General features: G+C 36.9%; 1 protein-coding gene across 1 annotated transcript in view; it reads left to right on the top strand.

The window, feature by feature from the left end:
- The window catches only part of COL28A1 (collagen type XXVIII alpha 1 chain), a 50,855-nt gene extending 38,427 nt beyond the window's left edge, over window positions 1–12,428 (top strand). Inside the window, exons 25-34 of the mRNA XM_088533440.1 lie at window positions 660–728; window positions 1,704–1,772; window positions 5,531–5,599; window positions 7,869–7,949; window positions 8,040–8,075; window positions 8,266–8,302; window positions 8,604–9,158; window positions 10,081–10,256; window positions 11,270–11,447; window positions 12,256–12,428. Of these exons, the coding sequence (XP_088389566.1) occupies window positions 660–728; window positions 1,704–1,772; window positions 5,531–5,599; window positions 7,869–7,949; window positions 8,040–8,075; window positions 8,266–8,302; window positions 8,604–9,158; window positions 10,081–10,256; window positions 11,270–11,447; window positions 12,256–12,428 (1,443 nt within the window). The remainder of the gene's footprint in view (window positions 1–659; window positions 729–1,703; window positions 1,773–5,530; window positions 5,600–7,868; window positions 7,950–8,039; window positions 8,076–8,265; window positions 8,303–8,603; window positions 9,159–10,080; window positions 10,257–11,269; window positions 11,448–12,255) is intronic.
- Window positions 12,429–12,793: the final 365 nt, after the last annotated feature.

The following is a 12,793-nucleotide window of genomic DNA, read 5'->3' as shown; positions in this document are numbered from 1 at the left end:
ACACAGACATGGTGTCACTCAAGCCTCATTCGCTTAAAAAAATCAAGCTAAAAGTGTTTATAAATTCAACGTCCATTGAGGCTTCTTATGAAAACAAAGACAGGGTTGTTATTTGTCTTCTCTCGTGTCCATGATATTAAAATAAAATGTTCATAATCATGTTAGTTTGTCAGTTTTGGAAATTGAATATCTCTGCTTTGAGAACAAGTACACTACGGGTCCAAGGGCACGGCTTCCGTCGTGCCTTACTGGTAAGCCCCAGGCCCTCCTGGCAAGACCCTGCAGAATGTGATAGAAGAGTGATGTGGTTTCCAAATGAGCTTTATTTCCTTTTTCTTCTGTAGCCAATAAAGTTGCAAATTATAATGGTCATGTTTTGGTGAGTTTGAACATGGACCTTTTCTTGTGAATACAGTGTTCTTTACCAAGAGCTTAAGTAAGTAATGTGGATGCACACATTCGTTTTTTTTTTTTTTTATTTATGCTGCAACTGAAAATAGATTGTTTATCTATGTTACATTTGTTTTTTAAGCTCAATAGTTTGACTGATTGCTTCATACTGGATTTTTCCAGGAATGTATATGTAATCTGTTCAGCAGATGCAAGGTATAACACTTCAGAGGTGATCAAATTACTGACAGTATTATGATTATTTCTAGGGAGATCGTGGCATGAAAGGCTATCCGGGGCCCCCAGGACCTAGGGGAAGTGGAATGATTGGTCCCAAGGTTGGTCCAATGCAATTTTGGAACTTTCTGTTCTTTTGTGATTCTGGCTGCTGGACTGCCTGGTACTACAACATCTTCTTCAACTACTTGATTCACCTTGGTGCAGTTGCAGGAGGAATGGGACATAAACTCTTATACTTCTTACACTTCTAGCAACTGGCTTAGGAAGGAGTACTGACTGGATGAAAATCACAATTATAGCTAGGCTTTATGACTAGATATGGCTAAATATTCAGCATATGCAAAATGTGTGTAGTTTACATACAAGTGAATTCCATTCACTGTATTGAAGTAGGATGAGTTTTTATTAACGGTTAGTAAGCAAAATCCAGTAATAAGTCTGCAGAAACTTTTATAATTTTTGGTCAAATTTAGATGATAAATACTTCATTTTGATGCTATTGAAGCAAAATGCTTCAGTTTCTTCATTCAAAATGTTCAAATGTTTTCAAGAGTCTTTTTGCAGCAGCTGTTTCTTTCACTGTACTCTCCATCTCCACCTTCTGCTTTCCTGAGTGACTGGTGCTACCAGAGACCATGACATTACAGTCACTTTGAATATATACCTGATGTATAGGATCATCATGCATGGCAGATTTACTTGCATTGGGCTTTATTGCTGTGGTCCTTTGCCCTTCTGCTGTCAGTTACCCCTGCATGGAATGACTGCACCAAGCCATTGTATAAAAATGGCTTCTATTTATTCTACCCAGGCAACTACAAAACAGGACAAAATATCACACTGTTTCAGGATTGTTATTTATTTTTTCATTATTTTTAACTACTTCTTTACTTTCCTGGGAGTTTGCCATGGATAATTAAAACAATCCACAGTGTGAAACCATAAATAAAAGAAGGATTAGAATCAGTCTTTGAAAAGCCTTTACTCTAATTTTGCTTGTAGTGAATTTGAGAATTACCAGGCATAAAGTTTACCTGCTAATTCTTCTGCATTTGCCCCACTGACTGCTGTAGGGTATTATGGGACAGAAAGGCTTGCCAGGTCCACCAGGACCCCCAGGGGACAGCATACAAGGAGACAAGGTAACCCAGCTTGATATCATATCTCTCCATACTTTCTTCTTAAAATTTTCTCTTACAGAAACTCATTGTCTCTTTTCCTGCCTGCATACTTTCTGTGTAAATTCTGTTTGCAAGTAAGTTCTACTTCTACAAATATTCACAAATATTCATTGTAAATTAAAATTTCTTGTTGGTAAAGTATGTGACATTAACTGTTGAGTTCCTCCTAGATCAATGAGAATTGTCCTTGCTTTTACAAATATTGTTAACCACAAGAAAAATAAAATCTCATCTCTGCTTTATTGTATTGATTTACTTAGATTTAAAACAGTATGTCTTAAGAAAACATTCCCTTTTGCTCTAGATGCTCATATACTGCTCTCAGTAATAGAGATCTACCATGTTTTGCCAAAATAAGTCAAACTATATATAGCTACAGAAATATAGATTACTTTTCATACATTTTGCAATGAGAGAATGTAGAATGTAAAGATTTAAGAAAATGGCATGCTTTGTACCCAAAAGATCTTTGCCTTTGAGTCTGAAACTGTGACTGTAGTGAGGTGGTGGATCAGACTCAGCCAGTTTGTTCCTGGAGTAGTACAGGAATTGCACAGTCTTTTCCTTGAAATTTTCATCCCTTAAGAAATGCTTGTTGGTTTATTGATTATTAATTTACTTTTTATTACTTTATTTTTATTATTTTATTATTACTTTTTATTAATTGTTAACAGCCACTTCTTCCTTATTAACTTTGCTAACTGCCTTGCTTCTTTAGTACCATTTTCCTGTATACACTGATGCTTGCTTGAGCATCTGTCTCTCCTGTCTTTCTCTCTTCAAGGCCATGCCAAGCTTCCTTCTTTTTGGCCATGCTTCATCATCTTAAACTACTATACTCCTGGGTTTGAACTGTTAGTATCATGCCACTTTTTTATACATATATATATATATATATACACACACATAGTGCTCTCTCTGCATATGCTAAGAACAACATATAGAAAATTTTATGGGTTTCCAGCAACCTTATATTGATAGAAATGTTCACAGCTATTCCTTTTTATGTTTGGTTTCCTCTCAAAACCACTGTCTAGACGTTTGCAGATCTGCAGTCAATTCAGAGAAAGACAGTTTTACGCAAGTCTGCATGTTGATCAGTAATCTAGTAGGATATTAGGGTCAAGGATTTTTACACACACACCATTTTACACACACACCATTTTACACACATTATACCTTTTTACACACATACCATTTTGATTTTTAAGTTAAAGCTGATAATCAAGTTTGAACTGAATTATCTATGTGGATTGAACTGGCAAAGCAGTTAATACTTCAAAACTAAAAAAGCACTTCCAGTTTTTACAGAACATTACATTATTACTTCTATGATAAATCTTATCTGTGTTCATGACTTGTTGCACAAATAGAGGAAGCAGGATTTGATTCTATGGTTGACTTTTTAAAGGACAAATCTCAGATGTGTACCTATGAGAAATGCCTGCTGCATAGGTATTTTTATTTTAGAACAATCGGTCTCATTCAATTTTCATTGCCTGAACACTACTTTAACACTTTCAGTTGTGCTTTAACAAATGACAGCAATAGATGGATAATTTTGTTGTATCTGACATAAGATACCAGTGGAGGATCACAGGAAAACAAAACATACTTTAATTCTGCTTCATATATGTGTTCTGCTGCTCTGTTAGGGGATTAATGAAGTGCTCTGGTGACTGTAGCAGTAAGGCTGGTCAGCTGCTGTGCTGGAAAGCAGGCTTTGATGCAGCCTGGCACACTGTGTTTCACTCTGTTTAAAGGTAATTTGTAGCAATAACTACATAAAGGAGCCAGAAAGCACAAATGTGTTAAAAGGTGAGTCAGAATACATTAAATAAAATAGTCCCTGTATTTTCCTACAGCTGTGCCAGCTAAATTGCCTTGGACATCTCATTGCCTTAGTAATATTTTGTATTTCTAGGAAATTACTATTTTTTTCTCCTGAATCAGTTATATAATGTACTGCAGCATGATTTATTTTCCAGTATCCAGAGTCTCTATAGTGGCTAGATTTTTGCAGCTGTAAGCAACTGGGTGGGGGCTGGAGCTACTGCTTAGGAGGTTAGTGATATCTCATCCTGATGAGAAGCTGCATCCTGCTTTTTCAAACAAGCTGCTGGATTCCCAACTCATTGGGAACTGAAAGCCTTGATTATCTGGAAGGAAAAATGTCTGCTTGACTCTGCACACTGGAACTGTTCCTCCGCCTGCAGCGGAGTCCACAAGCTCCTACCCCACACAGCAGAGTGAACTGCCGTCAGTCCACCCAAACTGCTTCGCCTTTGGTAAAGGCAGATTCTTGATAAATTTAGGGATGTAATTTTAGATTTCTCTGTCCATTATGAGCAGCGTAATCCCTCTAGGCCTAGTCGAGAGTAGCTACAAGATTCATAGTAGAAGTGAGAGGTAGAAGGTGAGACAGTCTGGAAGCTCTTGACTGAAAATTGCAACTAAATTTGATTCAGATGGAAAGAGGCAGTGGAAGGATAAAGAACAAATTAAGCAGCGTGATCTCTGAATTCAAGAACTTACTACTTGTATACAGTCTAGTTATGAGAAATAAATGCTATCCTTCTACTAATGGAGAAAAAAGAAAAGCGCTGATGCACATGGACCTAGGCAGGAGAGTCTTCGATATTACTGAAACAAAATCTAAGGGATTGCAGTATTTTGAAAGAACCTAAAGATTTTCCACCTTGCATCTCAATAAGAAACCAAAATATTTTTAACTTGAAAGAGTCCAACCATATTTCATTATTTCAGGGCCAGCATTACAGAGATTAAATATATGTTTACTATGTACTGGGCTGCACAGATTTACTAGCATCTCATGGGCTAGGTCTCATGGCCTGGATTTGGTACAGGCAATAGCTGCTCTTGATCTCTCATTTACATTCTCTAGAGCTATTTTGGGTGCCTCTGCAGAGCAGTGCTGTTATTCTACAAAAAATGTGGACTTTAGTAAGCATGTAAGTACTGGAGAACATAATTTCCTCTAGTTGAGCTTAAAATGTATTTAGCTTTTCATCTGACAAAAGTATTTGTGTTACAATATTAAAGAAAACAAGACAGTTTCTGGTACCCACATGCTATGACAGATTTTTCTTATATTTTGAAACAATACAGACAGATAAAAGCTGTAGCTTGAAAAAGGTATTTTTCTAAGAAACAGCTGTATCTTAGAACGTGTTGAATGTATGTTCACGGTACTAGCATTACAGTGTTTTTCAAATCTGTGTAAATACAGCAGGGTGTACTCAACAAGCAAATTCATGTTGTGACTGAACTTATATTGTCCTTTAAGGTGGCAGCAGAAGGTTGTTCCACTCTCCTCATTGTGGACAGAGATTTCCTTGTATTTGCTTAGTGAAGATCAGAAAAAAAAAATAGGTCAACCTTGCAGAGATTTCTGGATGTGTATTTCTAGAAAAATGACTAGTTAGATTTTAGCCTATTCTTTTTCCTTTTGTAGACCAGGTGGTGCCTCTGAACCTCTGTGAGGTTATTTTTCACTTTTCTGTGCCAGTGAAATGACATTTCATTTCATTAATCAAGAACAATTTTGTCATGATATATATCAAAAAACTTCATGTACATTCTGAATTATATAAATTATTCCTTATCATGCAGCATGTTATAAAGTGAGTAGCATAGTGTTAAATAATATAGATGTTATTTTAATTTTCAGTTAAACTTATTTTCCGTATTCTTTTCAGGGAGAAAAAGGAAATCAAGGTTTTCTTGGACCAAAGGGTTCAATAGGAATCGGTCTTCCTGGGCCAAAGGTAAATCCGAGGTTTGCAATAAGTGAAGAAGTATTTATTTTTCTTTCTGTGTTGCCTATTTGATTCAACAGTGTTTTTTGCAGATAAGTAGAAGGCAAACACCTTGCCTTATCAAGCAAGATAAGTGCTTACTAAAACTTGTCAGCTTTGGAGTTAATAAAAATCCCGATTATTATTCCGGATCAGCCTCTGAACTAAGATGTAGAAAGAAGTCGTAACTCTTAGCAGGAAAATAATATAAATCAAGACATGCATTCAATTATTTTGAGCCTTTTATTCAGGTATTACAAAAAGTTGTTCCATTATTTGTCAGACTTTGACAAACAAAAATTTACCCTTCGTTTAATGTCTTTTAAAGGCTTTGTTGCATTAGATCCATTTTTTTGCGGTCATTGGAGCTGAAACTTGAACCTACTGCATATTAAACAGGTTGATGGGAAAATTGTGACAATTTCCTAGAGCATATCCTGCGTACATCTACACCCATCTAAGAAACTCTGGGCAGATATAATTTGCATTCTTGGCTGTTTATCAGTGATTTTAGGGTGTGCAGCTCTGCTGGGAGCAGCTTGGCTGAAGGAAGCCAGGGCCATGGTCAGCGGGTGTCCGGGTGCTGTGCAGGTCGGGAGCTCCTGGGCTGATGCTTCTGGAGCTCCCTGTGGGGCAGGGCTAGGCCACCCCACGATGGTTTTCATGGTTTTCATTCTACAGGATTTGGTCCCCTTCAGCTTTTATGAAACAGGGAATATCAATCTCTCTAATACAGATTTACATTTTTGACCTCTGATTCTAGTTCCCCTCAGATGCAGAATGCTACACACTAAAATGACAATTGTGATATTTTCACTGTTTTTCATATTCATCCTTTATCTTGGCTAGTCTTTATGACCTGGTGTCAATCCATTCAAATGCTTACAATTTTTCTATATGTTCTTAATTTAGCAGACCTGTCATGCGGAAAAAGGAATGGTTTATCTCAGCAGAAATTTCAAGCAGTGCCACATAGACAGATTTTAACATAAATATGTGTAAGAAAGTAGCAGCACCACCACAGACAGCAGAGCAAAATTGCTTTCCCTTATGCTGACATTAATTTTGATGAGGTTACGTTCAGTTTACAGAGGGATAATAGAAAAATATTCTTGCTGGATATCATGATTTGGTGAAAGTACATCAGATAGATACACAACAGTGTCTGCTGAGAGCTTACTTAGTGATTTCCTTAGCTCTGCAGTAGCTATACACAATTTTCATGTTCATACAAGCTGAGCAAGATGAGACTCAGAGAAGTTAGTAGATTTTCTTAAAAATGATAGCAATCCCCATAGTACATGTGGAAACAAGTGATATATCTATACGGTTCCATTGGTTGAATAGTAACAAGGAATAATAGCAAAATTCCCAGCATCCTAGTCACATTTTTGAGGTCTAACATTTCAGGTGAAATGTAAGGTGATCAATAATTTCCTGAAAGAAATAAAATCCTGTTCCTTGAAGAAATAGCAAATGTAGATCCTGAATGTTTTGACCTTATATTTCATACCTGCCTCATCTGAAAATTGCCTCTTAACATGTAATAATGTTGAACACTTTATCTTCTTTTTGAAATCAAAAAGTCTGGTCAAATAAGGAAAAAAAAAAGAAGAATTTGCTTTTAAATGTATTTAAAGGTATTTTCAAAGTGTGAGCTCCCAGTCTTTCATGGTAAAGAATTCAAACCCTTCAAAGCTGGTGTGAGTTTCTTTACGTTGGCTGATTTAAGTAGTAAAATTTCCTCATAGGTTTGCCCTAAGATAGATCCAATATAAATATTTGTCCAATATAAATATAATATAATTATATCATTATATCATAATTATATAAATATATAATATATATATATACATATATATATATATACATATATCATAATTACATAAATATAATGATCCAATATAAATATAATATAATTCAAAAAAATCAAAGAGGTGAAAACCATTATATGTATCTGGACATCTGCATAAAGGTGTCTATACCCCACACACTTGAATCAAGGTAATTTTTCATAGAAAATTATTTACAGTGTTTAAATACCCAGTGATGTTTTCTTTCTGATCCTGCTTCCAGATGTTCCATTAGGAATTCAAACAGGATAACTCAAGCACAACAAAAAAAAAAAAAGAAAAGAAAATTATTTGTAAAAATGAACTGAACCCAAACTCCAGCTCTGACTACCAGAAAAACTTGACTTTGCTTACTGACTATGTTTAATATTGCTGTTTGAAATTAGGGAGACTATGGAGATAAAGGTGATCCAGGGATCAAAGGTGCCAAAGGAGAGATTGGAGACCCAGGACCTCCAGGACCAAAAGTAAAATAGAGTTTTATATTACTTGTTTTTACAAAGTAAAAATTAGGTAAATTAGTACTGTACTAATTGTCTTACTCTACATGCTTTCAGGGAATTTGGGGAAGAAAAGGTGAACCTGGTCTTTCAGTAAGTATGTACATGAGTTTATTTGAAGCTAGAACTCTTTTTTTTTTTGAAAATACTTTAATATTAGATCACATTACACAAGGTGCGTTATGCGGCATTGCCTGCATTGTGCAGGCAAATAAATAAATAAATAAATTCCAACATTATTAAAACCAGAACATGCAGCATATTAATTAATATCCTTTTTCAGAGAGAAGAAGTAATCAGACTTATCAATGAAATATGTGGTAAGCATTCCAGCACAAAAAAAAATGCTGAATTATATTTGTAAATGAATTTTTCCTGTACATGTTAGTGTGTAAGGATACCATTGAATGGAATTAAAAAATGATAACTATGTCAACAGAGCTCTATTGGAACTAGTTTGGTCCAGCTCTGTTTCCATTTATCGGTATCAGTAACTATATATTATGTTAATTCATTAATTCAGCCTAACTGACTGTAAATCTGTTATTTCAGCTAAATGCAAGATATTCTTGCAATCGTCCTTATTTCCTCATTAAATGTCTCAAATGGTTGTTCTTCTAGGTTGTGGTATCAGATGTAGCATAACACCACTGGAACTAATATTTGTCATTGACAGTTCAGAAAGTGTTGGTCCAGATAACTTCAACATTATCAAAACTTTTATGAACACAGTCGTTGACAAAGTAGTGGCCAACCATGTCGCAACACGTATTGGCATCATCAACTTCAGCCATAAAGTAGAGCTGGTTTCTTCTCTTAAGCAATACACAAACAAAGAAAACCTAAAATCTGCTGTGGATAAAATGCCCTACCTAGGAGAAGGCACCTACACAGCTTCTGCTATTCAAGAAACCATTAGGTTATTTGAGACGGCACGTCCGGGAGTAAGAAAAGTGGCTGTTGTAATAACAGACGGACAAGCAGACACTCGGGACAAAGTACAACTGGATACTGTAGTAAGGGAGGCCCATGCCACAGACATTGAGATATTTGTCATTGGGATTGCTCAGAGCACTGAGCCTCATTACAGTGATTTTATGAAAGAAATGCAGCTCATTGCCAGTGACCCCGATGCAGAACACTTACACCCGATAGATGACTTCATGACACTTCCAGGTAAGAGAAACTGCAAGAGAAGACTTTCCAGTAAGTATCTTACAGAGTTTGGCCTTTCCCACAGCAAGGAGAGGCAGTCAGCAGAGGCCTGCTGAATATTGGCTTTTGTATCTTTTTTGGATGCAACTATTTCTTCAGCTTCTCTTGTTCTTTATCAGTCTTGCTCTCCCTTCATGATCTTATTCTGACACTCTTTTTTCTTCTTCCAAAAGTTGTATAGAAACCTACTCTTTTATCTCGGTTCTAGGGGAAAAGGTCGAAGAGGAACATACTCAAGAGAAAAGGGTCTGCTAACAAATTAGGTATTTCAAACTGCAGCTTGAAAAATCCTGTGACCGCAGCTGGAATCAGAGAAAATCCAGGAAAAGCCTATAATGATCCAAGAGAAAAATGGGTTGATCTAGGCTGATCATAGAGCAACGCTCTAAAATACATCTATTTTGAACATAAACTGATTTCACTATGCTGAGCTTGTGCTAGGATTAAATTTAGGGTTTGAACTCAAGCTCTCCCATCCAACATAGAAGTCTTGCCATTCACTGACAATCCTGTGAGAGTAAGCAAGCAGGGTGTGCAGGCTGGCTGCTCTTTATCACATATACACACACCTTCATTCACTCACTCTTTTTTTCTAGCCCATTGATCAATGACTTATGCTTAAAAATGACTTGATATTGAAAGGGTTATTTTATCTATCTCTTACTAAATGAACAAGGACATCATAAAATTAAATAATTATGAGAATATTTTGCTTTATTATTTCTTACTTCAATTTTGACACAATTTTTTTTTGGACCGCATATTGAAAATCATTATCAATCATAAAAGATTTGTGTTTCATACTGTACAAAAGCATGTGGAGAATTGGTGTGACTTTTCTTTAATACACTGAGCAAACTTCATCTTTGTGTTAATCTTTTAGAACTTGAAAATCAGCTTGTCACAAGAATCTGTAAGAATGAATCTGAACACTACACCAGAAAAGTTGATGTTTTGTCTCAACCTTCAAATCCTGGAAGTGAAGTTACTGATGGTCAATTACCTACAATTGCTATTTCAGAGACTAATGTGCCCCCTATAGAAGGAAACACTTACCCAGTAAGCAAAGTAGTCATCAAGTGTTTTTAGAGAGATGTATCTTTATTTAAACTTATAAGTTATTTATTGAACTATTTGTGAGTCATTTAATGTACAAGTAATGTGTTCTTTGGTTGGAACAAAGCTTTTAAAGTAAGAGCAGAACTTACAATTTTACAATAAAAAGAGGGTAATACTGTATCTTAGTTGCAATAAATACCAGGCCTTCACATTTTTCATAGATCTGATCCATCTTAAAAGTGAGTTGGAAACCTTGCAGATATTCTCGTTCCAGTCAGATGTGCGGTGAGAAGGCGCTTACTTGTGTGCAAGCTGGTTGCCAGTGCAACATTTCTTGTCACAGTCACCTACTCTCTAGGTGTTTTAGTCCTTCAGCAGTGGGGCAAAAACATCTAAAATAATCTCTAAAGGAGCAAAACGCATGCCTGTTTTTTTCTGTTAATAATATAACAAGTGTACTGTTCCTCCTGCCTGCCCTTTCCCATTTCTTGACAGACTTAAAATGCCTGATCATTCCTAGTCAGGGTAATAGATGTTAGTAAGCACTTCCTCACTCCAAAAGTCCTTAACATTTTTTTCTGTTTGTTTTACTTCTCTTGCAGACTAAGTGGTACCTGAAATTTTGCTAAAATGAATTTAATTTGGCTTACTGACTAAATGGAAGGCATTATTTTGTCTTCTCAGTTGGTGTCAGAAAATGCAGTTGTAAAGACAGGGTCATTTCCTGAGTAGTTGGCAAGAATAGCAAGTAGGGGCTGCTTTTGATCCATGCTCTCACCACGGAGGTTCTCTGCTTAGCTGAGCTGGGGAACAGAGGGGAAAGGGCCAGGCAGAGCAGGGAGGGAGGGCTGCAGGCAGATACTTCACTAGAAGGAGGTCTGAATCCAGCTGACTAGTGGTAAATAATACCTGAGAAAAATACCACTATTTACCAACAAATCTCTCTCTTCTTTTTTCTTGAAACCTGAGCCCAAATACATCTTAAATTACATGATTTTGACTCCTTCCTTTAGTTTAGTCCACCGAGGACCAGATATACAGAGCCATTGCCATCAGCTCAGGATCATACTGTGACCATCTCTGCTGAAATCAGACCTCAGAGACCAGTAGTCCACCCTATATTCAGTGTAACTGCAGCTGAAGATCGCCAGCTAACAGTGCTGCAACCACAGGTAGTAACAACTCAAAAAGGTGAGGAATAAATTCTGTCCTCAGCATATGGGGAAGGTGGGTGTGGAGTGATGCTCCTGTTCTGGGGGTGGTGAAACACATAGTTTAGCTCCCACTTTTTTTTCCTTTTCAAAGGCTTCATCTTCCTTCCTAAATGCCGGTTGCTTTCCACAGTGCTATGAGCAAAGAGATATATACGATAATTTAGGCAGAGAAATAAAGACGCCAAAGAGATTCTCCTTCAAATCTTCCTCCCTGAAAATGATTTCTAAATGATTTGGCTTTCTAAAAGTGATTGGAGGGACAGTGTTTTCCCTCGGAAACCTCAGGCAGAAATAGAAATTCACAGATGTCCCTCTCAGAGAGCAGATGTCTGGAACAGATGACAAGGTCACAGTGCTCAGAACTGGTGTGTGGACAGGGGAGATGGGTGAGTCAAAGCAGCCAAGCTGAAGTTCCTTTTACTGAGACAGAGCAGAGGAAAAGGCAAAGACCAGGGCAACATTTCTCTAAGAACCCACACTTTCTCCAAAGAAAAACAGCAGGCAGCCTCTTCAACTTGCTGAGGGCAGAAAACACCCATCACAGCTTTGAAGAAGAAAGTCTAGCCAGTGAAGAGAAACCAGGTATTGAAAGCACTGGCTCCTAAAGCAGGAATCTGCACCAAAACCAACCAAACCGCAATCTCCACTCCCTCCTATCCTGTAGTTAACAGATTTTTTTTTTCTCATTGTTTGTTCATCTGGTGTGTTCTTGTTGAAGAAGGCACTTGTAGGAAAAATGCATCTCATCTTAAATTCCAAGCTAACTTGTATGGATATATTTTCAGACCCAAAGTGTTTGGAACCCATGAAACCAGGTGATTGCCGAGACTACGTGGTAAAATGGTATTATGACAAGAACGGCAATTCTTGTGCCCAGTTCTGGTATGGAGGCTGTAAAGGCACCAACAACAGATTTGAAACAGAAAGAGAGTGTCGAGAAACCTGCATTGATACATGAAGTAAGTTGTCTCTGTTGGATCGTCCTTCAATTACCTTTTTTCCAAACTGAAAAGATTTACTCTGTTTCAACAGATCCCATGTAAATGTTAATTTAGGGTTATTTTCCCACAGTTCTTATGTTTCACATTTTATCAAAACTCATTTTTCTGCAACTTTTACCCCTTTCCTTTACTACTTCAGAGTGGCAGAGCATCACCACCAACTTTGTCACCTCGTTTTTAGCCCCATTACTATGATTAAATGGAGCCACACAGATCACAGCAGTCACACTCCAGTGACTTCTCTCCCCCTTTTATTCTCTTCCTTTTGTTTTCTTCTTTTCACAGTTACTCATAAATTAGAAGACCGTCCTTCTCAATCCAA

The sequence above is a fragment of the Tinamus guttatus genome, unplaced genomic scaffold (genome assembly GCF_059628265.1).
Source record: "Tinamus guttatus ecotype Peru unplaced genomic scaffold, ASM5962826v1 Tinamus_guttatus_pri_ptg000503l, whole genome shotgun sequence".
NCBI lineage: Eukaryota > Metazoa > Chordata > Aves > Tinamiformes > Tinamidae > Tinamus > Tinamus guttatus.
Note: the sequence above shows the minus strand (reverse complement) of the source record. Positions and strands in the feature narration are given on the sequence as shown.